Genomic DNA, 19,839 nt, shown 5'->3' on the forward strand with positions numbered 1-19,839 from the left:
GCGGCGGAAGGACGCTGGTCCGGCACGTGCCCATGGAGGCCGGCGGGTCCCGCCGCCTCAGCTGTGGCGGAGCGGGGGAAAGCGGGGAGGCACCGGCGGAGCCCGCCGTGAGGCAGCCGAGGAGGTGCCGCTGGGAACCTGAGGCTCCCGAGCTGCAGGAAGCCGCGGGAGCACCGGGGGAGCCTGCGCTGCTGGGGACTGAGGCACCGGCGGAACCGGGGGAGAGGAATCACAGGTGCGAGCCACCCATGAGGGGGCCGGAGAGGAACCGGGGGAGCCGCGGTACGGGGCCTGGGGAAATACCGCGGGAACCCCCGGTACGGGGATCCGGAGGGGCTACTGGAGCACGGGGAGGCCCGGGGGCACTGCAGTCCGGGGCTGCCCGCGGTCCGGGGGCTGTCGGTCTCTCCCGTCCCTCCCCACCCCGCTGTCGGTCTCTCCCGTCCCTCCCCACCCCGCTGTCGGTCTCTCCCGTCCCTCCCCACCCCGCTGTCGGTCTCTCCCGTCCCTCCCCGCCCCACTGTCGGTCTCTCCCGTCCCTCCCCGCCCCGCTGTCGGTCTCTCCCGTCCCTCACCGCCCCGCTGTCGCCCGCAGCACGGCGGAGCAGCCGGAGCGTCGCCAGGCCCCGCGCAGCCCCGGCGGGCAGAAGGATTTCCTCCCGGACGGCTCGGCCCGGCAGGCCGAGGGGCTGCGGCGCTGCTGCGAGGAGCAGTGGCGGCTGCTCTGCGAGGAGCGCCCGGAGCGGCCGTGAGTCCATCCCTGGGAGCTTTCCCCGGGCGAGGGGTGGTGCGGGCGGGCACAGACAGCTCGGGGGTTACGGGTGCCATCGAGCAGGAGGTGTTGGTCAGCCCCCCGCAGGTCTCACACTCACTGCCCGTGCTGGAGCAGCGGCAGTGTGACAGCCTGGCTGTCCCTGGAGGAGCACAGGGACGTGCTGGCACACCTGTGGGTTCAGAGAGTCCCTCACACGGCTCTTGGTTTTTACAGGTGTGTGTATTATCCTGTAGCCTTTGCAGGTAGCAGCCACTGCCTTCTTGGGCATGATCCAAGTTACAGAGTGTCTTGTTGATGCTCCTGTGTGGCCTTGTGCTGATTTGACCAGGTGTCAGTGTCCCTGATTTATCAGTTTTGGTGGTTTCAACAGTGCTGCCAGACTTTGGTGCTTATCACTTGGGAGGCATTCACACCCACCTCTCAACACACACCTTCTCTGCTTGGCCTGCAGCTATTAATTTTTCCCTGTGAGTCCCCGTGGGTGGGGTGCAGTGATTTGAGGATGTCTTGGCAGCAGCTGGGTTCTGTATGATACAGAATCACTGAATGGTTTGGGTTGGAAGGGACCTTAAAGATCACCCCACTGGACTGTCTGCCATAGGCAAGGACACCTTCCACTAGACCAGGGTGCTCAGAGCCCCATCCAACCTGGCTGTGAATGCTTACAGGAATGTGGCAGCCACAGCTTCTCTGGGCAGCCTGTGTTAGTTCCTCAATATTCACATATCCTGGCTTAGGTCATGCATCTCCAGCAAGCTGCTGTAGCCTGTGAATGTGTCTCTGAAGACATTTTTAACTGGTTGGTGTTGATAAAGGGGTGCTGCTAGATCCAGGGGATGATGGCTTTCTAATTTGTATAAATGCTACCTGGAAACTTCTTGCCCTTTGACCCCTTCCTGAGCTTGTTTTGTGTTGCTGCACCAGGAGCTGATTGTAGGCCACTCTGGCAGTAACAAATGAATCTTTATTCTTCTCAGGGGGCATCAGGTGAAGGCTGAGTGGAAACCAGAACAGGGCATCGTGGAGCTGAAGTCCCCTGCGGTGAGTGCTGCAGAGTGTGCTCTGTGCCATCACCTCCTGCTGCCTCACAGAGTCCTTAATTTGCTTCTTGCAATGGAAGGGAGCCTGGCTGCCAGCAGGGAGCAGCCAGAACCAATCAGGGATTTGTGCTCCTGTTCCAGGGAAAGTTCTGGCACACCATGGGGTTCTCAGAAGGAGGCAAACAATGTCTGCTGCCCGAGGAAGCTCTGTACCTGCTGGAGTGTGTAAGTAGGGGGAGGGCACTGGGTCCTCACTGAGTGGAGCAGCTGTAACAACTGATAAACAGCTGCTTCTCAAGGAATTGTCCCTTTTAGTGTGTTGCTGATGGACCTGTTTGTTGCCAGGCTGTGGGTTCATTCCTTGTGCTCTCAAAGCAGCCTCTGTCACTGACACAGTGTGTTAGTTGGATCTGTGGCCAGTTCATTCAGCTTGAGCAGAGATCTTTGGGGTTGCTGCTTGGGATTTCTTCCCAGTATATATGTCAGAAAGAAATTTAAATGTGGCAGACAGAGTGGTGAGACCACATTGTGTTCAGTGCCCCTCTGCTTGCAGAAATGCTGCTTAGGGCTCAACTGGATTTCTTTGCTCTAGAGAGGGGGTTTTTTTGGTCTCTCCACCAAAACCTGCTATCAGTAGAATTGGTGCATTGACCTAAAGGGAACTTCTATCCCTCAGCAAAACATTGTGAGCAGATCAGATTGTGAGCTTCTCATGCCATCTCTTAAATCCTGGCAGCAAAGGTGAGGCTTTTTCACCCCTGGCATTCTGAGAAATAGTTTGTAATCAAATTGATGGCAATAAAATGGTTTAGTCAGATGCTGAGTACAAAATCCCCCCAAAAGCAGAAAAGACCAGTGAGATGCCTTCAGCCTATGTCATGGAAAAGGTGTGGTTCCTAGGGTTTTATTTTCTTTATGAGTAAACACCATTTAAAAAGGAGGAAAAAGAGGTGTAGCCTAAAACAGCCTCCTGGAGGTAATTTGCTATTGCCAGGGGAAATTACCTGTGGGATCTCTGGGTCTGTAAAGGAAATAAATGCTTCTGAGGAGGTACCAGTTGATGCCACCTGAAGCTGCCGTTCATTCCTCTGCTCCAGTTCTCAGCTGTGCTGGTCATAAGTGCTTTTGTTGTTGTGCTGTATCCTGAATCTCTCAGATCATCAAAGTTAATTTATCTCTCCAAGCAGTGGTTATTTTATCAACTGAGCATTTTGCTTCCAGCTGCATCCTCTGAACAGATGCAGGAGCAGGAGCTGAGAGCTGTGGGGTGGGAACTTCTTACCTGTCTGATCAAACCAGGGTATGGGGGAACTGGGAATGGGAAAGGGACTGTAAGTAGTCCAGGTGGCACAGGGGGAGGGAGGGATATCCTGTCAGGGAGGGTGCTGGGACCAGCTGTGAGGACCAGTGGGAAAGGACAGGGTGTGAGCTTGCATAGATTTGTTCCTGACTCACACCAAGCTTCTGCCCTGCAGGGCTCTGTCCAGCTCTTCTACAGAGATGTGCCCCTGTCAATCCAGGAAGCCTACGAGACCCTCTTGTGCCAGGAGGCAATGAGCCTGTCACATTACCAGGTGTGTTGGGACCTCCAGCTGCTGGAGGAGGATGAAGGCAGAAAGCACAGCCTCTGCCACACAAGCTCTTCCAGTGGCTGGAAGGAGGGTAGGATGATTGGGGAGGGAAGTCATCCTCAGTTGTTCCCCCTCACCTTCTTCCAGATGTTCAGTTCCTGTTTCCCCACCTTTGCTTTGGGGCCTAACCCTGGCATTTGATCCTCCACCAGTGCCACACTGTGTTCACTGTCCTGTTTTAGGGCAATTTTGGAAGAAAAACCTTTAAAGAGGTTTCCTCTAGAAAGCATATTCAAGCGGCCCCTCCCCCAAATTTTTTTGGGAAAAAGATTTCCTTGGAGAAAAGTGGAAAAAATTGTTTATTTAACAGGCAAAGCATTCACCAGCACAAAAAAAAAAAAAAAAAGTTAAACAATAAAAGCTCCTGCAGCTCCAAAAGAGATGACAAACTCAAAGTTTTGTGAATCCTTTGTGAGTCCCCTCCATGGGCTGCAGCTTGGCTCACTCAGTCTCTTGTCAGTCCCTCTGGCACTGGAAATGCTGTGGCCCAGGCCCAGCCCAAGGGGCCACAGGTGTGAGCTGATGATGCTCTCTGGGTGTTCAGGCCAGAGCAGGTTTAAACAGGTCAAAGAAAAAGAAAAACCACAGTCTAGGGAACTTCTCTGCCTCAGCTAGCTAAAAGCTAACTAAAAGCAAAGGAGAGCTCTGTCCCACTGTCTGTCCATCTGCAGACAGCACAGTCCAGGAGCAGGAATGTGGAGGAGTGGGTGCAATGTCTGAAAACAAACTGCACACTTCTCCCCCCACCTTTGCTCTCAGAACCAGTCTTAAAGGTGCAAAACTTATTTCTGGCCTGAACAGATGAATGGGGATATGAGCATCATAAAGTCACCCCAGGATATCACTCAGTCATAGTGGAACTGAAGTAAATTGTTTGTGTTTGGAGCTGTCATTTAACCTTCTTGCTTTCCTTTGCTCTAAGGTGTTCAGCCACTTGAAGCAACTGGGTTATATTGTACTGAGATTCGATGCCAGGTAACCAACTTTTCCTTCCTGTGCTGCTTTCTCCTTCCTGAAGACCCTGAGACTCCCTGTACCCACTGCCTGGCCCCAGGGAATGGGACCAGAGAAGACTTTAGCTCTGCATTCCATCTCTTGGGAGGATTAAAGGCTAAAAGTGGCACTACCCTTCCTTCCTCCTCCCTCCTGAGGAGTTGATTTGGAACATGAAATGGGGCATGAACTGAGGGCCGTCCTGGTCCCACCTGGGCATTTTCTGTGTCTTTGGTTGCTGTATCCTGGGGGCTGAGCAGAAGGTAGCTCCTCTACATCACCCTGCTCTCAGCCTCCGTGTTGGTCTCTCCTTCCAGCACTGTCCCATCTCCCTACGAGAGGCAGCTGAACTTGGAAAGTTGCTGCAAGAGCTCTGGGAAGCACCATCGCAAGAGGAGGAGAAGTTCCAGCCCCTGGTAAGGATGTGGCCCAAAGCCTTCTCCCATCCTCTTCAGGCCACGCTGGCTCAGGAGCAGCTGCTTTGCTGCAGTGTCCCCAGGCCCTCCTGCTGGGGGTGACCTTGTGGCACCTTGCTCTTGGCTGTTCCCAGGCAGTGCAGCACTTTTCCTGAACGCTTTGCAGTGTCCCCTTTTGTCACATGTGTGTGTCATGCCAGGGCTAAGAGGGGCAAATTGCCCCCAAGTCCTCTACCTGTGGTGCTGAGATGTCAAAAGAGAAGGGTGGAGAGGTCGGTGCAAAAGGAACATGTGTCATGTGCCTCCTCCTACTCTTTTTTAGCAGGAGCACAGCTACCACACTGCATATCTTACATTTATCCACCTCCTCAGTCCAGTTTACCCACCAAGACTCGACAGTAGAGAGCAGAGTGGTGTCCTAGGGCTTGCACATGTCTGAAACATCACCACAACCTGACAATGAGCAATTCTTCTCATAATTCTGACAGTTCCCAGGAGGTGGCGTCAGCCTTTCAGAAAAGGGGAGGATGAGGCTGGAGAGTCTCTCTTGACAGTAAATCAGTGCCTAAGGAGTTTTGGAATTGTAGGAACTGGGAGATTAAACTGCTGGTCTAAGAACTGCCCCATCTTCTCTGGAATCAGGGTCTGAATCTTGCACCAGTAAGATTTCTGCCTGGCCTGTGCTGCTTTGGCTGAAGTCCATAGTGTTTGCATGGAGGTGTTTGGGTCAGTGTCTGGGGTGTGGACCTGGCATGGCAGGTTGGGAACATTGTCTATACAAATCAAGGCTGAGATTCTCTTGGGTGTTAAAGTCAAACCTTGTGCAGGACTTCTGAGAAGTTTAATCTGCCTTTGGCATTCGCCATTTAGTTTTGCCTGCCTTTTCTTTTCCCATTTGTCTCACAAAGAAGTTGTTGTGAAGGGTTTGCAGACCTGTCTGGGGGTTCCTGCCACCTTTGCTGTCCTTCCTGTAGGTTCAGGCTTGGCAGACGGCATTCTTTCTGTTAGGGAGCAGGCAGAATTTAAAGGAAAGCAAGCTCTACCACATGCTCTCCCTGAATTTTTTACCGTTCTTTTGTCATTAGGTCGCATGAGAAGAAACATAGAGTGTATGAGGATCTTCCAGAAGCTGAAGGGACCTCCAGCAAAGATGGAGATGACTGTGGAGACTCCATTCCAGTGGATGAAAAGCCCTTGTCAGTGCAGCCAAAGGAACCAGATGCTGGCAGTGCAGAGGGGAAGTCAATGCCAGTTCCTCTTGATACAGGACAAAAGGACTCTCTGAACTTCTCCAGCAGGCAGGCTGGAGACCACAAGGAGAGCAGTGCTGGCACCAATGCATCCCGCTGGGATTTTACCACCATCACCTTTCCCAACGTGGCCTCAGACCAGCCATGCACACACCTGCCCTCCCCTGACAGCAGGCTCCTGCCAGAGAACGTGCCAGGCAGGGAGGTGGATGCAGCTTCCTGGTGCACAAAGATCAACCAGAAACAGGAGAAGCTGTCGCGGAAGGAGAGGAAGCAGCGGGAGAGGGAGAGCAGCAGGTACAAGAGCAGTGTCAACGCCGACCAGGAGGTGAGGCGCTGCTCCAACTGGCAGGAGTACAAAGCCCTCTTGGAGCAGAGGAGACAGCAGAGCGTGTGGAAGCGACCGTCACACCTCTGGGACCAAGCTGTCACACCGCTGCTGCGGCCAGAAGAAGTGACCTCGCAAGGTAGTGGCTCTGGGAGCTTGACAGGGACCATTCTCTCCCCCCCAGCTCTGAGAAAGAGTGTCTGATATGCAGTAGCAAAAGGGATGACATGGAGAAGCTGAACATCAATTTTGGGGACAGTACTTTGAGCAGGAGAATCTTTCTATAACTCACTCAAGTGCCAGGATAAACAGGGCCTAGGGAGGGCTTCTAATCCATTCCCTGTCCTGCTGTATTGCAGTCCTTCCTGCTGGGCTGTAAGGCATGTGCAGTCAGGGCCAGCAAGATGCAAAGCAACTGCAGAGTGTCTGGGCTGAGTGCTGGGAGGAGATGAGGAAGTTGAGGTCTTTGAAGTAGCCAGTGGTGACTGTGGAGCTGCCAGCCATTGTCAGAGGAGGAAGGCTCGTGGGTGGTGTGGAGTGCTTGGAGTGCCCTGGGAGGGAAATTGCTGGTCTGATCCTTTCCCGTTCCTTCTCCCTCCAGCTGCGCTCCTCCAGCAGATCAGTGTGCTGCAGCCCTCCCACATCCTGGATGGAGCCTCCTGGTTAGTATCCAGCCAGTCAGCTTGGAGCTGTTGGGGAGCGGGAGTGTCTTGTGACTGTCCCTGCTTGTGAGAACTGTGAGGTGCTCCCAGCAGCAGTTTGGGAGCTACTGCACATCCAGGGTGCCAAGAGAGCCCAGTGCTCTGCTCCATGACCCCTAGCATCTCTAGTGAGGGGGTGGCATTTCCACGAAGTAGCAGGTCCTGCAGCAGCAGAGCCAGGGCTTTCCAGGCCAATTAAAACAGCAGGGTTCCTCTCTTATCCTGCCCTTCCCTCTCTGCACCCCAGCCAGAGGTTTGATTGGGTTTCACCTGTGCCTCATCCCTGGAATGTGCTGCCATCCCTGCTTCAGTGGTTATGAAACCTTGGCTTTGGGACTTTGGGTTCTGCTCCTGCCTCAGAGTCTGTGTGGTGCTTGTGAGCAGTTCCTGCAGTGCTTTGCTCCTGTCTTTGTTAGTGCTGCTTCTTGTGAGGGTGTGGGGTAGTTGTGAGCCAGGATCTTGCTCTGGTCTGACCACAGGAAAGCTCTGGAAAGTAATTAGTACAGTTGCAGGGTCAGTCCTTTGAGGAGTGAAGCCTTTCAAGGGACCCAAACCAGTCAAAACTAGACCCAAACTAAAGGGAATTTTTGCTCCCTCTTTTCTCTGCTGTACCCATACCCTGCAGTGTTCTGATCCCATACCTGTGTGGGTGTGTTCCCCTGCAGGCTGCAGGAGGACCCAGAGGCCATGAAGATAGACTTCAACGTGTATCAAGCAGACGCTGTGTCCAAGTTTAAGAAGACAAACCCTGGGAAGCCCCACGTCAGGATGTGTGTTCGGAGGTACCTTCGAGTTTTGTGTTGTTTCTGTAACTTTGCAGTTGTTGTGGAAACGAAGTCCTAATGATCTGTAAATGACCCAGCATCTTGTGAGCTTTACAGATCATCAGAGTGTCTCCCTTGAGGGTGGTCCTGCCCAGGAGTTTTTTTTCTTTCAGTTCCTCATCCTTTGTTGGAGGCTGTGGCCGACAGTTCCCCCTCCTTCCCCCTGCCCTTGCATTCAACCCACACTATTTGGTCATCTGGTTGCTGCTCACGTCTGACTATCACTGGGAGTCAGGAGAAAGAAGCCACAGCTTTTATGCAGTGCTTGTGGAATTCAGGTAGAACCCAATGCTACAGGAGCTGAATCCTCAGTCAGTGCAGATCACTGTGGATTTCTGCAGAGATGAACCTCCCCAGAACTTGCTACAGGCTCTGAGCCATGGGTTCAGTATTTTTGTCAAGTGTAGTGTTAAAATCACTAAGAACAGAGGGTAGGTGTCCCCTTTCTTGTGGATCCAGAACCTGATACTTAAACTCCATAGCTAGGTACAAAGTTCAGTTTCTGCCTTTTCTCATTTTGCTTTACTAAAACTGTCCCTCTGCTCTCTGCAGCTGTAGTAGACAGAGCAAGGAAGGTGGTAATGCAGTTTTACCAAGGTATGTCATGAGTCAGTAGGATGATCCTTGTTGCCTAAACATTTTCATTGATGAGCAAAAAGACTCTGCAGAATTAAAAGGAAGGAAAAGCAGGTCAGATGTTGATCCAGCAACCTAAAGATCTTCCCAGCACAAACGTATTAAGATTGCAGTGGATTGACCATTTGCCAATATCCCTGTGAGCTGCATCTAATGGGCACAGCGTGGAGCAGTCTGCAGTTATCCTTGGTTTTGGCAAAGCATTCAACAGCTCCCAGTTCCAGGCATGCTGGGTACTCACCCTCAGGGCTGGCAGCCTCCTGGTGGACTGCAATGGGTGGGGAGAATCACTACCAGCATCTCAGGCCAAAGGGAGCTGTTGTGATGGCTGGCCAGGACAGATTTGCCTCTGTGTTCCTGTTGCTGGGAGAACAAACAGGATGTTTTTTTCTCTCTGTAGCTTTGATGAGCAGATCCCCTCCCTGCGGGCTTTGAAGCAGGTGACGTATCTGAGTGGGGACGTCCCGCTGGTCTTTGCGCTGGTGGATCATGGAGAAATCACCTTCTATTCACTGAAGGAGTTCAAGCTGCCCGTTGATGTTAATCACTGAAGTTGCTGTCACTTGCAGAAATGGGACGGGATAAAGGGAAGAGCTTTACTCAGGAGTTGTTTTCCTGATTAATGAAATATCACAGAAAACAGAGCCTGTGATAACTGGAACTTTGGGAAGTTGGCCACTTTATTGGCTGTTGCAGACTTCACCCATCCAGATGGTTCAGGCATAATGTGTAATTTACTGCACACAAGTCTGTTTGGCTTAGCTGGGCTTTTCTGGGCTGGAGTACACACTGTTTTATTCTTGAAGCCACTGGCTCTCCAGCTTTCTCACCTCATGGACCACCAGCCTGCCTTTCCTGAGTCATCTTTGGCTGACTGTGCACCATTAGAAGACACTTTGCTGGTGATCCTTTTGTCACATGTAAAGAACCACTGTGCTACACCAATGGAGTGGCTGGAGTGTCACTGAGGTCAATCAGGGACAGAATAAGCTGATCAGTGCTGGTGGCCTGAGCCTCTGTCATTCATCTGTGCCAGCGACCATCAGGTCAGATTCTGGTCTGAAAAGGGCACAGCCATAAACTCAGTCACCTGGAGGAAAGTTTCCAGACACTCGAGAGCAGGAAACTGTGCCTTGAACACAATTTCATCAGCCAGAGGCCACAGAAAGCCCCAGAGCATTGCAGATGGCAGCTTGGCCTCCTGCAGCAGCTGTGCTGAGATGCATTTTGGCCACACAGTGTTAAGCCATGCTAAAACTTGACCACCACTATCAGCACTGTATATCTGGCATTTCACCAGGGCTGAGCTGCAGCCCCTTTCAACCCAACGTCCTCTTTCCTGGCTGTGGATCTTTGTTATTTCTCTTGCACGTGGGAGGTCCCTGAGTAAAGAAAAAAGCTACAAATTCCTCATGAGCTTTCCAATCTGCTCTCCACCAGGATATCTAGGCACCAAATTTGCTGTAGCCTCTATGCCAAAAGTCCCAGGTGCCAGAAGGTCTGCTCAGTGGGTGGAAGCGAGCTAAGCATGGCTGTGTTTGATATCAAAGTTTTCAGAACTGTAATAGCAACTGGTTTAGATGTGTTTTATTTTATATATTTTTTTTAATTCCTTTTGGAGATGTGGAGAAGGCTAAGCAATAAAAAAATTTTTTTCCAAGCATGAAGGCTCCTTGGTGTGTTTCTTAACTCCCCTAGAAATGTTAAGCTATGCAGAGGGAGACTGTGGAGGCTGCTGGGAGCGGAGCAGCAGCTGGTGAATGGCTGCTCAAGGTCATGGAGCCCTGTGGCTGGGTAGCCCTGGTAACCCCGCTCCCACGCCGCCTGTGCTGGCTGCAGCCGCTGCCCTGCTCCGGGGCCGGGCAGCGTGACTCAGAGCCCGGAGGTGTCCCCACATCCGCGTGCAGTGCCCGGCGGCACACGACACCTCTTCCTCGTTCATCTTCCTCCTGCGTGGCCAGAGGTATCGTAGCCCAGGGTGCCGGGGCTCCTGTTTCACACACACACACACGCCCCAGTTATCAGATGCTGGAAGTCGGCGGGGCTCTCCTGAGGTGAGGGGTCTGGCGGCTCCTCCCACGCTCCCTCCCCTTCCTCTTCCTCCTTCCAGCACGGTTTTGGTAGTTTTCGCTAAAGCCGGGCTTGGCGGCCCCAGCTGCCCTCAGCATTCTCCCAGACTGTTTTACAGATTAAGGCAGTGGGAAGGGAGTTTCTAAGAACAGGCGCAGCCAGAACTCCAGCCTGACCCACAAGGCTCGTGTTTGTCCTGGAATTAGGTCAAACTCCTGTTGATTTCAATCAGTCTCATCTCTTGATGCCAAGGTGGAATTGTATCGATGAACTCTGCGAGAGCCACCCAGTGAGTTTCACTGGGGCAGAGACTCCCTGATTCAGCACAAGACAATTACCATTTAATAACCACTGCAGGGAGGATTGAGAAACTGTGGCTGCCTTGCTCAGCACTGTAACATCTGATGGTGCCTTTACCCACCCCAGAACAGGAGCATGATCCACGCTGATACCACTGCTCCATTTTGGACTGTGATGCAGATCGGCTGAGCATGGCAAGAAGATGAGAGAACTGAATATTTAACTGAAAAATATCACTTTTGGGAACGTGAGTGAAAAATACTGTTACTGGATTCTTGTCAGAGCTAATTTCAGGCTTTTGCGTGGGTGCAGAGTGGGCAGAGCTTCACCTGCCATTGCCCTTTACAGCTTCCTTGTCCATCTGCTGTTCCCTGCAGCAGGACTGTGCGGTGGGACTTTGTACTCCTCTCTCCAGCGAAAGCTTCGACTTTTTGCAAAGTCTGCCTATTTTCACAGGCAAGGCAGTGAAAGCTGGGTCTGGAGCCGGCAGGAAGGGCCCTGAACTCCGGCCCCGACTCTCCCCGCCGCCCTTTCCTGGGCCCTTTCCCGGCCTTTTCCCGGAGCCGGGCGCCCGCGCTCCCCGAGCCGCGCGGTGCCACTCCCGGATTGGCTACAGCCAGCGCGCTGCTGAATTATTCATGAGCGCGCCGGCTGAGAGGGAGGCGGAGCCGCCGCCCGGCCTTATTTGCATGCGAGGCCACGCCCACACATACAATTTGCACGCCGATGCCCCGCCCACGGGGTGGTCCCGCCTCAGGCCCCGCCCCGCCGCGCCCCGCCCGGAGGTGCCCGCGGAGCGAGGCCGCCGCCGCCGCGCAGCTGAGGGGGAGCGGGCGCGGAGCGGAGCGCGGCCGGCGCGGCCCGGCTCCAGCCCCCGCAGGTGAGCGCCGCTCGCTGGGGCCGCGCGGGGAGGCGGGAGGGGCTCCCGGAGGGGTCCCGGCGGGGGTCCGGTCGGCACGGCCCCGGCAGAGCTCACCGGGGCGGCCCCCGCCATGCCCGCCCGTGCTGGGCTGCGCGGCGGGGCCGGCAGGTGCCCGCCGGTGCCTTCACCCCCGAAGGGGTTCACTTCGCCGGTGCCCGGGCTCCGCGCTGCCTGAGCCGGCCGTGTCGTGGGCTGCTCGCACCTGGAGCCCCGGCGCGCCCGGGGAGTCCGGCGGTGTCTCCCCGTGGAACTCCGCCGCGGCGCTGAGCGCTCTCGGGGTTTTGTTTGCTGCTGTGGCCGCTGCCGGGCTCGCTGCGCCGCGCCTGTCCCGGCCGGAGCGCGCAGCCCCGCGGGTACCGCGCATCCCGGGGTTCCCGGGGGAGTGGCGGCGGTGGCCGCTCCGGGACTTCCTGCCGGGCCCTCCCGCCGGTCCGGGCCGGGGCCGCTCCCGCCGCGGAGCCTCCGCGGGGCTGCGGGAGCCGCTCCCGCCGGAGATGCCCCGGCCCGCGAGTCTCCAGTGCTGCCGCTGGCTCCAAGCAGCGAGTCTTTGAGAAGACAAGAACAGGAACTGCAGTGACTTTGACTCACTCGGGATATTCTGTTAGCATTCTCTCTCTCTCTTTTTTTTTTTTTTCTATGCCTGTATTAAATGTATCTTGTCACTATTAGTGGTTTTTCTTTCCCCTCCCCAAAAGTTGTGAGAACTTGCTGAACGAAGGAGCATGTTACTTCCAGCAGGCAGCAAACAGGTGTAATAAAGCGGTGGAGGAAGTTGTTCCGCCTTTGTCTCAGGTCGCCCTTCATCGTGCCATGGGAACAGCTCTTGCTGGTATCTCCCCTCCTGGAGCTGAGGCTTAACTTTGGTCCTGGAGAAAGCTTTGCCGGTTTGTGTTCAGTTCTGTTGATGGTGTAGAGCAGTTGAATCAGGCTCCTGGGTCTGTTTCTGCAGCCAGTGGCACAAAGCCGTGTGTTGGTGTGGGGATAGTGACAGGACAGGGGGACAGCTCCACTGAGGTGGCACAAGTAAAAGTTGTCCATTGTCATGTCTTACTTGATGGTGAATGCTGCTCTTTGTAGTCATCTGAGAGCACTTCAGTCAACTGGAATATCTGGCTTTACCAAGTCCCAGCTGAAGCTGTGTGCCCAGAGCGGCTGCCTGGTGCTCTTCGCTTTGAATGGGAAAGCTGGTGCTTCTGGGCAAGTGGAATGCAAAGTGCTGGTACGGCCCAAGGCTCCTCCATGCATCCTGGCACGTTCCTGGTAGGGATAGACTGGCCCATGGAGATCAGGATGATCCGTGCCCGTAGTGAGCAGTCCCTAATCCTGCTCAGTGCTGCTTGTAGCCTGTCAAGGCGCTCTAGACAGTTCGTGGTATTGGAGAGGGAGAAGAATTCTCAAACATCTTCACAGGATTGTGCTGAGGAATGTCTTTTATTTGGTTTTGAACAAATTGCATCTGCTATAACAGCTGACCAAAGAGAAGTACTGGAGGAGTTAAACCAGTTGAGAGCCCTTTATCTTCCAGTGCCCTTCTGGTATGGTAACACAATTATTCCTGGGAATTGCTTATGGAAGAGGTGTGTCTTTTCTTGGCTGACACAGAAGCTTGAGAAATGTCAAAGAGCAAGGGAGGTTTTAAACGTATGTCTTGCAGTTCATACTTGGCAGTAAGAGTATGTGATACTCCCAGTACATTCATCTTTCTTTAAAATACCAAAGGAGGCATTGGTTTGGTTTCTATGCAGAAATTGTGTGAAACTCCAATTCTTATATAAACATTTCTCATAGCTGGATCTCTTTGTGTTGCTTTATGAAGCAAATGCTTTAGTGATTTGCTCCATCGACCCACGTAAAGTTTGTAAAGTGCTGCTCCAAAGTTACAAGCCACTTTTCTGTTTGATTCACGCTCCTTAGCAAAGCCTACAAAAGGTTTTGCATCATGGGCAATAATGTTGTTCAGTGCAAAGACTTTGTTCTGCTGTAGCATTTTGAAACTTTGTGTTGTCATGCCCCCATGACAAGGAGAACACAATAGGAGTCCTAATGACACACAAGGTTTGCACAATTCCCAAATTCATTGCAGGTGGGCGGTTCCTGGTAACTCCAAGTACAAGGCTGTTGGCAGTACATGAACTTGCCTGAGTTGTGTGATTAGCTCTCAGTTATTTTCAAAGTGTTCTTGGATGATCGATGTCTGATATTTTATTTGATATTGTTTGTGTTTTGGGAGAGCAGCCACCTGCACATAGTGTTGCCACAGTCTGTTCAGTTCATTTTACTGTCTCCAGGTTCACTGAAATAAATTATTTTAAGAGAATATTTTGGTTTTCCTCTCTGACTACTGTATGGAGGTGCACCTGAACACTCTGCTGTTTATTAAACAGCAAGTGGTGGGGGGGTAGCAGTGGCTCAGCAGTTGTGTAAGGGAGATCTCTGCATGGTCTCATTAAACGGAGATTAATGTTAGAGCATCTTCCTTCTCCTGGGAAAAGGAGGTGGTGTCTTGCACTTCTCTGTGTACTGCAACTGCTCCTTCCCTTGCTTTAGCTCTTCTGCTTGGCTTGTGTTCCTTCTTTAGTGTCTGCCTTGACAGTGTGTCACAGCCAAGCAGGGTGGTAGAGATGACCAGTTAAAGAATAGCTCAGGCTCGTTTCATTGATTTCAAGCTGAAATTGTTCTTAAATTTGCCCTTTCGCAGTGAGTCATGGCACCTGTAATCGATAAATGTGATAAATCTGGTGTGTAAGTGATACTTTGCTCAGTTCTGTTGGTGTGAGATCACTGGTGCTAAGGAAGCTTTTTCTAAGGGAGCTTTTTGCTGTGCGGCTGACCCAGCCTCTGTTGTCTTGCTGCTGTGTTGGTAACAGCACCAAGGCAAACTCCTGGGTGCAGGGGAGAACCTGGTTCAGCCAAGGCCATGGGAGTGACGGTTTGTTACAGCAGCACCAGCTGCCTGGAGTTCAAACAAAGCTGCTCGATAAGGCCTCTTTTATTTTAGCAGGGTTGATAAAGTGTTATCAGCTGCATAGGTAGATGTTCTCCCTTTAAGGACCTGTAAGCAGGAAGGAGTGCTGAGGAAGGAATGAGAAGGAAACCTAAATCAAGGCAGGATTTAAGGGTTCTTGAGATACTTGCTGGCATTTTGAAAAGAAAGCTCTTGGACTGTATCCCATTGAAAACCTGTTCAAGCTGAGTAAAGATTGCCAAGGAAGCATACAGATGGTACCTTGCAACTCTGCTACGTGAGCAAAATAAACTCATTATGGGTATGTTTTTGTTGTGGGGTTCACTTCAGACTGCATCCACACTTAATAGTGTCTACGTAATAAAAACTTCTGACCTGGGCTTCCTCTTCTTGCAAGACTGGATTAACTTGTGTGATGGGGACTTACAACATTTTGGCTGGAAATTCCATTCTCATGAGAGGACATAAGGAAAAATTGCAACAAATTTCTGCACATGGTATTTCCCTGCCAGCTGATGGAGAAAATGATGGAGAGTGTCTCAGCAAGCTGTGCACAGGCATCAAGATACATTGCTGTGTGCAGAAGCAAGGAAGCCAAAGGAAAACATGGAGCTCTGGATTGGTGACACTCAGCAGTGAGGAACAATTAATGCTGCTCCTGGGGAGGAGCATTTGTGTTTCTGTTGAATATGGGTTCACATGCCAGGTCTCACAGCATCTGAAGTGAATAGAGCTGAGCAAGGAGGACAAAGTGAAATCTGGTTGTGATGTTAAATTGCTCCTTAGCGTCTGATTGGAAACAGGATTGTCTTGCATCTCATGCTTTCATTGCCTTTCCATAGTAAGGAGATTTTGCTTTGTGTCTGGATCTAATCCAATGAGGTGAAAAAGGGAACTTTACTGTATTTAGCTGAGCATTCAGGTGAGGAAGCAGCAGTTTGAATTCAGGGCACTCTCAGCTCTGCTGTCCGGTGTCCATGTCCTGAGTACCAGCAAAACTTGGGTTGGCTCAGCCTTAGGCTATTGTTGCCTCTAAACAGCTGCCCTCAATGCTCTTAAAAGAAGAGAATGTTGCACATAGTTTCTGGTAAAAGACTTGTCTTTGAAAGCCTAAAGAATTGTTTCCCTGGAAAAGAAGAACATTAGATACATGCAGACCTGGCATAGCTTCAGAGGCTACTGGAGAATTCCTCTCTGGCTACTGGTAGCCACAACTGTTACCAGATGGTTGTAAATGCTGACTGGCAGACAACTGCAGAGCACATGGGGCTGGAGTTTTATGTAAGGCTCCAAAGGTGTGTGGGAGAGAAACTAAACTGCTAAAATGTAAATGTGCATCTGGAAGATAAGATTATACAGATTGTGGAATCTATTTCTAGAATTGGAAGAGATACTTGCTTATTGTACTAAAACCAAAATTCTTCTCTTTGATAAGAGCCTTGTAAACTTGTGATAATAACTCTTGGACAGCCTGTGCTGCAGTGGATGCTATTCCTTCTTTGCCTTTGTTCAAAACTGCTTGTCCTCTCATCCTCTCCCATACTGAGACACTCAAAGGTTCTTTGGTCAGAAAGAAACTCTGATATCAGTCTGTGAGAGGTGACTTTTGTAGTTTGCCTTCTCTCATCCTCTCAGCCCTTTAGGGTGATGGTTCTTCAGGTGAGTTACTGCTCAGTTCAGAACTACTACACTTCTTAGCCTGTTGAACAAGTTGTTGTGGGCTGGAGTGTGAATGCTGGGACTCTTGCATAAGCAGGCTCAAACAGCAGGCTTCAGGATGCCATTAATATTTTAGGATAAAACATTCTAGCAAGTTTTAAAATGTAAAGCTGTGTCTCTCTCAAAACAAGCCCCCTCTTCTTTGCTCTTAACAGTGAGTATGACTCTGCTGGCACAGCTGAGGTCTTTTGTTCTAAAGTGGGGAAGGTAATTAGTAGAGTTTCTCTGTGGGTTTGCCTCGTTTAACAGGTCCAGGATATTGATTGACAGTGGGAAAGGGTGCGTCTCCTTGGCACTTTCATTCCTTGTCTGGCTCAGGGCAAGTTGTGTGTTACACACGGGCATGATGTGCTGTCCTTTCATTGCACAGCACCTTGCTGCTGCTCTGTAACTTTTGCTAACTTAAAGTGAATGTAGCTTTGTGAAAATGTCAGGAATATCTAATAAAAGATGTCTTACAATCTGACACTATTTTTGAAATTTCATTTGAGGTGGTAAATCATTGTAGAAGGATTTATTTTCCAAGTAAACTACACTTTTTTATTCTTCCTCTCTTTTCTGAGGTTCTCATATGTTTGTTTCTGTGCACATTCTTCACCCCTGCATGTGCTGGTGGCCCACAAACACTGACAGCTGTAGCTGCCCTGCTCAGAGCCAGTTTTTCTGTGGAAGTTGGTGCTTCCAGTGATTCTAGGTGACCGGAATGTCACGTAGGTGACATATTCCAGTCACGTAGATCCTAGTAATTCTAGGGACTACGTGACTCAAGTGATTGATCCTCTGGTCCCCTGAACCAGGGCTGCATTGCAGCCTTTGGTGAGCTCAGGCCAGTGCTGCACAGGTGGCTGGAGATGCTGGAGTGTGAGCAGGAAAGGTGAAAGGGCAGTGGTGCAACAAAGAGGTACAAGTTCAGGCTCAGGGAGTTTCTGAAGGCAGCTCTCAAAATATGCCTGTGGAGCATCCTGTTTATCACACCATTTCCTTCTTTTGGACTTTTACAGCTAGTGCAGGGCCTTGCTAGGAGCTCTTTGAAAAACAGCTCAAGCTCTTCAGGAGTGGCTGCTTTAGGTCATTATCCAAAGGCCATTGTTGCTGCCAGGAGCACAGAGGCAGCCACTCTGTTTCCAGCTGTGCTGTTCCTGTCTCTACAGGTGTGAAAGCTTGTCCCCTCAGTCACTCATCTCCAGCTCCACTGTTTGAAGGATTCAAGCTCCTCTGTTCATTTGCCAGTTTCTTTGGTGCTCCTGGTCCCTCTCTTTCTCGTGCAATGTCAGCCCCCTGCTCCCCACCTTGCTGTAGGTGTGTATGAACATCTTCTGACCATGTATAATATCCATTCTGATCCTTCATTGCACCTCAGAAGTTCTGGTCCCCACTGCACATGTTTGTCATGTACAAAGTAGTTGGCAAATTGCTTCCTGTCCAGCAAATTAAAATAAAATAAAATACTGAGTGAAGTGTCTGTAAGCTGCAGCCTCTGAGAGGTGGCCAGGGTAGGCAGGAGCACTAACACCAGAATAAGTTGTCAGGATGTGAATTCAAACCTTTGCTCTTGAGTTGGCAGGGTTTACTTGTCACTTAGTGCCTGTGCAGAGGAGAGATGTGGCAGCCTCCTGAGCTGTAGTGAGTAGGAAGCTGGAGCCTGGGATTCCCGTGTGATTGCTGGCTGGCAGTCAGGTCTGATTTATCCTGCTTGGATCCTCCTGTCTGTGAGAGACCAGGCACTGGGACACTGCTTTGTGCTTCAGCTGCGCCGTGAATTGCAGGTGCGAAATTCCCTTCCCTACCCCCACCTCGAGCAGGGAATTCGGCTTGATATTTTACAAAAGCAAGTTAATAATTAATGCAGCTCCCCTGCAGGCAGCACAGCGCCCTTTCTGCTGCGCCCGTGGAGAGACCTGAAAATGGGATTCTTTCTCTTTGGCTCAATAGCTGGAGGGTTACCTGGGGTGAAAACTGATGCTAGTCAATAATGCCTGAGCCTGGGAGTTGGCCTTTAGGATGGGTTTGTCTGAATGTTTATGCAAATGCTGCAGTTTTGCCTTTTCTTTGGATAAGGTCAACTCAAGGGATTGCAAAGTGGCCAAGTGCAAAAAATCCTTTTTAGAATCCTCTTGTTTTATCTGTACTAGTTTGCTTTATCAATGTGAAAATAGAATTGTGAAGTGCTGCACCAGGGAGCTGTGCTAGACTGGTATCAGGTTTTAGTCACTCGATAGTGATGTTGTCTCAGTCTGCTCTGGCTGATTTGTTACCTGCTAAACCAAAACAAATAACCTACTTCTGCCTGCTTTCTGCTTTTGTTTATATGGGCTCTTCTTTTCTATTTTGTTAGGATTTTTGTTGCCAAGATACTACAGCAAGGAAGATGAGAAGGTTCTTAAGACCCGGACACGATCCAGTGCGAGAGAGGCTCAAGCGCGACCTTTTCCAGTTTAACAAGGTGAGGGGCTTTCCTCAGACTTCAAGGCAAATCTGTCCTGAGCCACTGCATCCTGCAAAAGGAGGGAAAAACCACCTCAGTGTGGGTGGAAAAGTTAAATTTAGGGGAGGTGCTGGTTTGTTCTCTTTTTCAGTTCTGCCTCCTTCTCCCCCAGTGTGCCTGAGTAGTTTCCTTTAAGGTCCTGGGCATGTTCTCAATTCTGTCTCCTTTTTTAAGAGGAAGGATATTGTAATGCTGTTGAGTGGCACTTGCTGAAAGAAGAGATCTTCACAGATCTTTTCTATCTTCTGATTGGTCTGTCACTTGTCCTGCTATGTGCTGGGACTGTTTCTGTTATAGGTAGTCCTTGTTAGGAAAATAAACATTTTTCTAAGTATACACAGAAGCCACAGCTTGTGATGCAGCTGAAGCCAGAGTTCTTTGTCCCTGATTATCCTTTGGATTTACAAATGTACCCCTGCTTTTAAATGTGCATTTAAAAGGCTGTGCTAGCACCTAGGCAGCACAATGGCCATTAATAATGAATTTACTCTTATCTTAGTCTGAATCTCTTTCTAGATTTTTTCCTTCCCTCTGTGAAGAAGAAATTGCAATGGCTGTGCTATCTATCCAACACTCTGGGCATTTTTCTTTTGAGCTCTGGCCAGGAGCATGATGCTTTTATCTTTGAAAATGCCTGGTATTAAATCATGGCTAGGCTAATGGCTACTTACACTTTCTTTGGGGAGCAGAAATATATTTGTAGGTTTTATATTTCCAAGGTTTAAATGGAATTTTGCTGAAAAGTGTAATGGATAAATGAAATCAGCCTAGGAAATAACCTCCT

The 19,839-nt window shown here is 50.8% G+C and overlaps 2 protein-coding genes across 7 annotated transcripts in view; both read left to right on the plus strand.

The window, feature by feature from the left end:
- TSEN54 (tRNA splicing endonuclease subunit 54) lies at window positions 1-10,254 on the plus strand. 2 transcript variants are annotated; one of them, XM_064395521.1, is made up of 12 exons: window positions 1-235; window positions 596-748; window positions 1,753-1,816; window positions 1,957-2,040; window positions 3,291-3,389; window positions 4,369-4,421; window positions 4,757-4,855; window positions 5,941-6,572; window positions 7,035-7,095; window positions 7,800-7,916; window positions 8,511-8,555; window positions 8,995-10,254. In XM_064395521.1, the coding sequence occupies exons 1-12, from the start codon at window positions 33-35 to the stop codon at window positions 9,143-9,145; spliced, it is 1,761 nt and encodes a 586-aa protein (XP_064251591.1). In that variant the 5' UTR covers window positions 1-32; the 3' UTR covers window positions 9,146-10,254. The 2 variants fall into 2 exon arrangements, with proteins under 2 accessions (XP_064251591.1, XP_064251592.1); XM_064395522.1 differs by lacking the exon at window positions 8,511-8,555.
- A 1,460-nt stretch (window positions 10,255-11,714) lies between these two features.
- Window positions 11,715-19,839, plus strand: part of LLGL2 (LLGL scribble cell polarity complex component 2) — a 32,860-nt gene continuing 24,735 nt past the window's right edge. For all 5 annotated transcript variants that reach the window (XM_064395417.1, XM_064395418.1, XM_064395420.1 and 2 more), the window contains exons 1-2: window positions 11,715-11,844; window positions 18,906-19,013. In XM_064395417.1, the coding sequence (XP_064251487.1) occupies window positions 18,939-19,013 (75 nt within the window). In that variant the 5' untranslated portion in view covers window positions 11,715-11,844; window positions 18,906-18,938. The remainder of the gene's footprint in view (window positions 11,845-18,905; window positions 19,014-19,839) is intronic.

The sequence above is a fragment of the Passer domesticus genome, chromosome 20 (genome assembly GCF_036417665.1).
Source record: "Passer domesticus isolate bPasDom1 chromosome 20, bPasDom1.hap1, whole genome shotgun sequence".
Classification (NCBI taxonomy): domain Eukaryota; kingdom Metazoa; phylum Chordata; class Aves; order Passeriformes; family Passeridae; genus Passer; species Passer domesticus.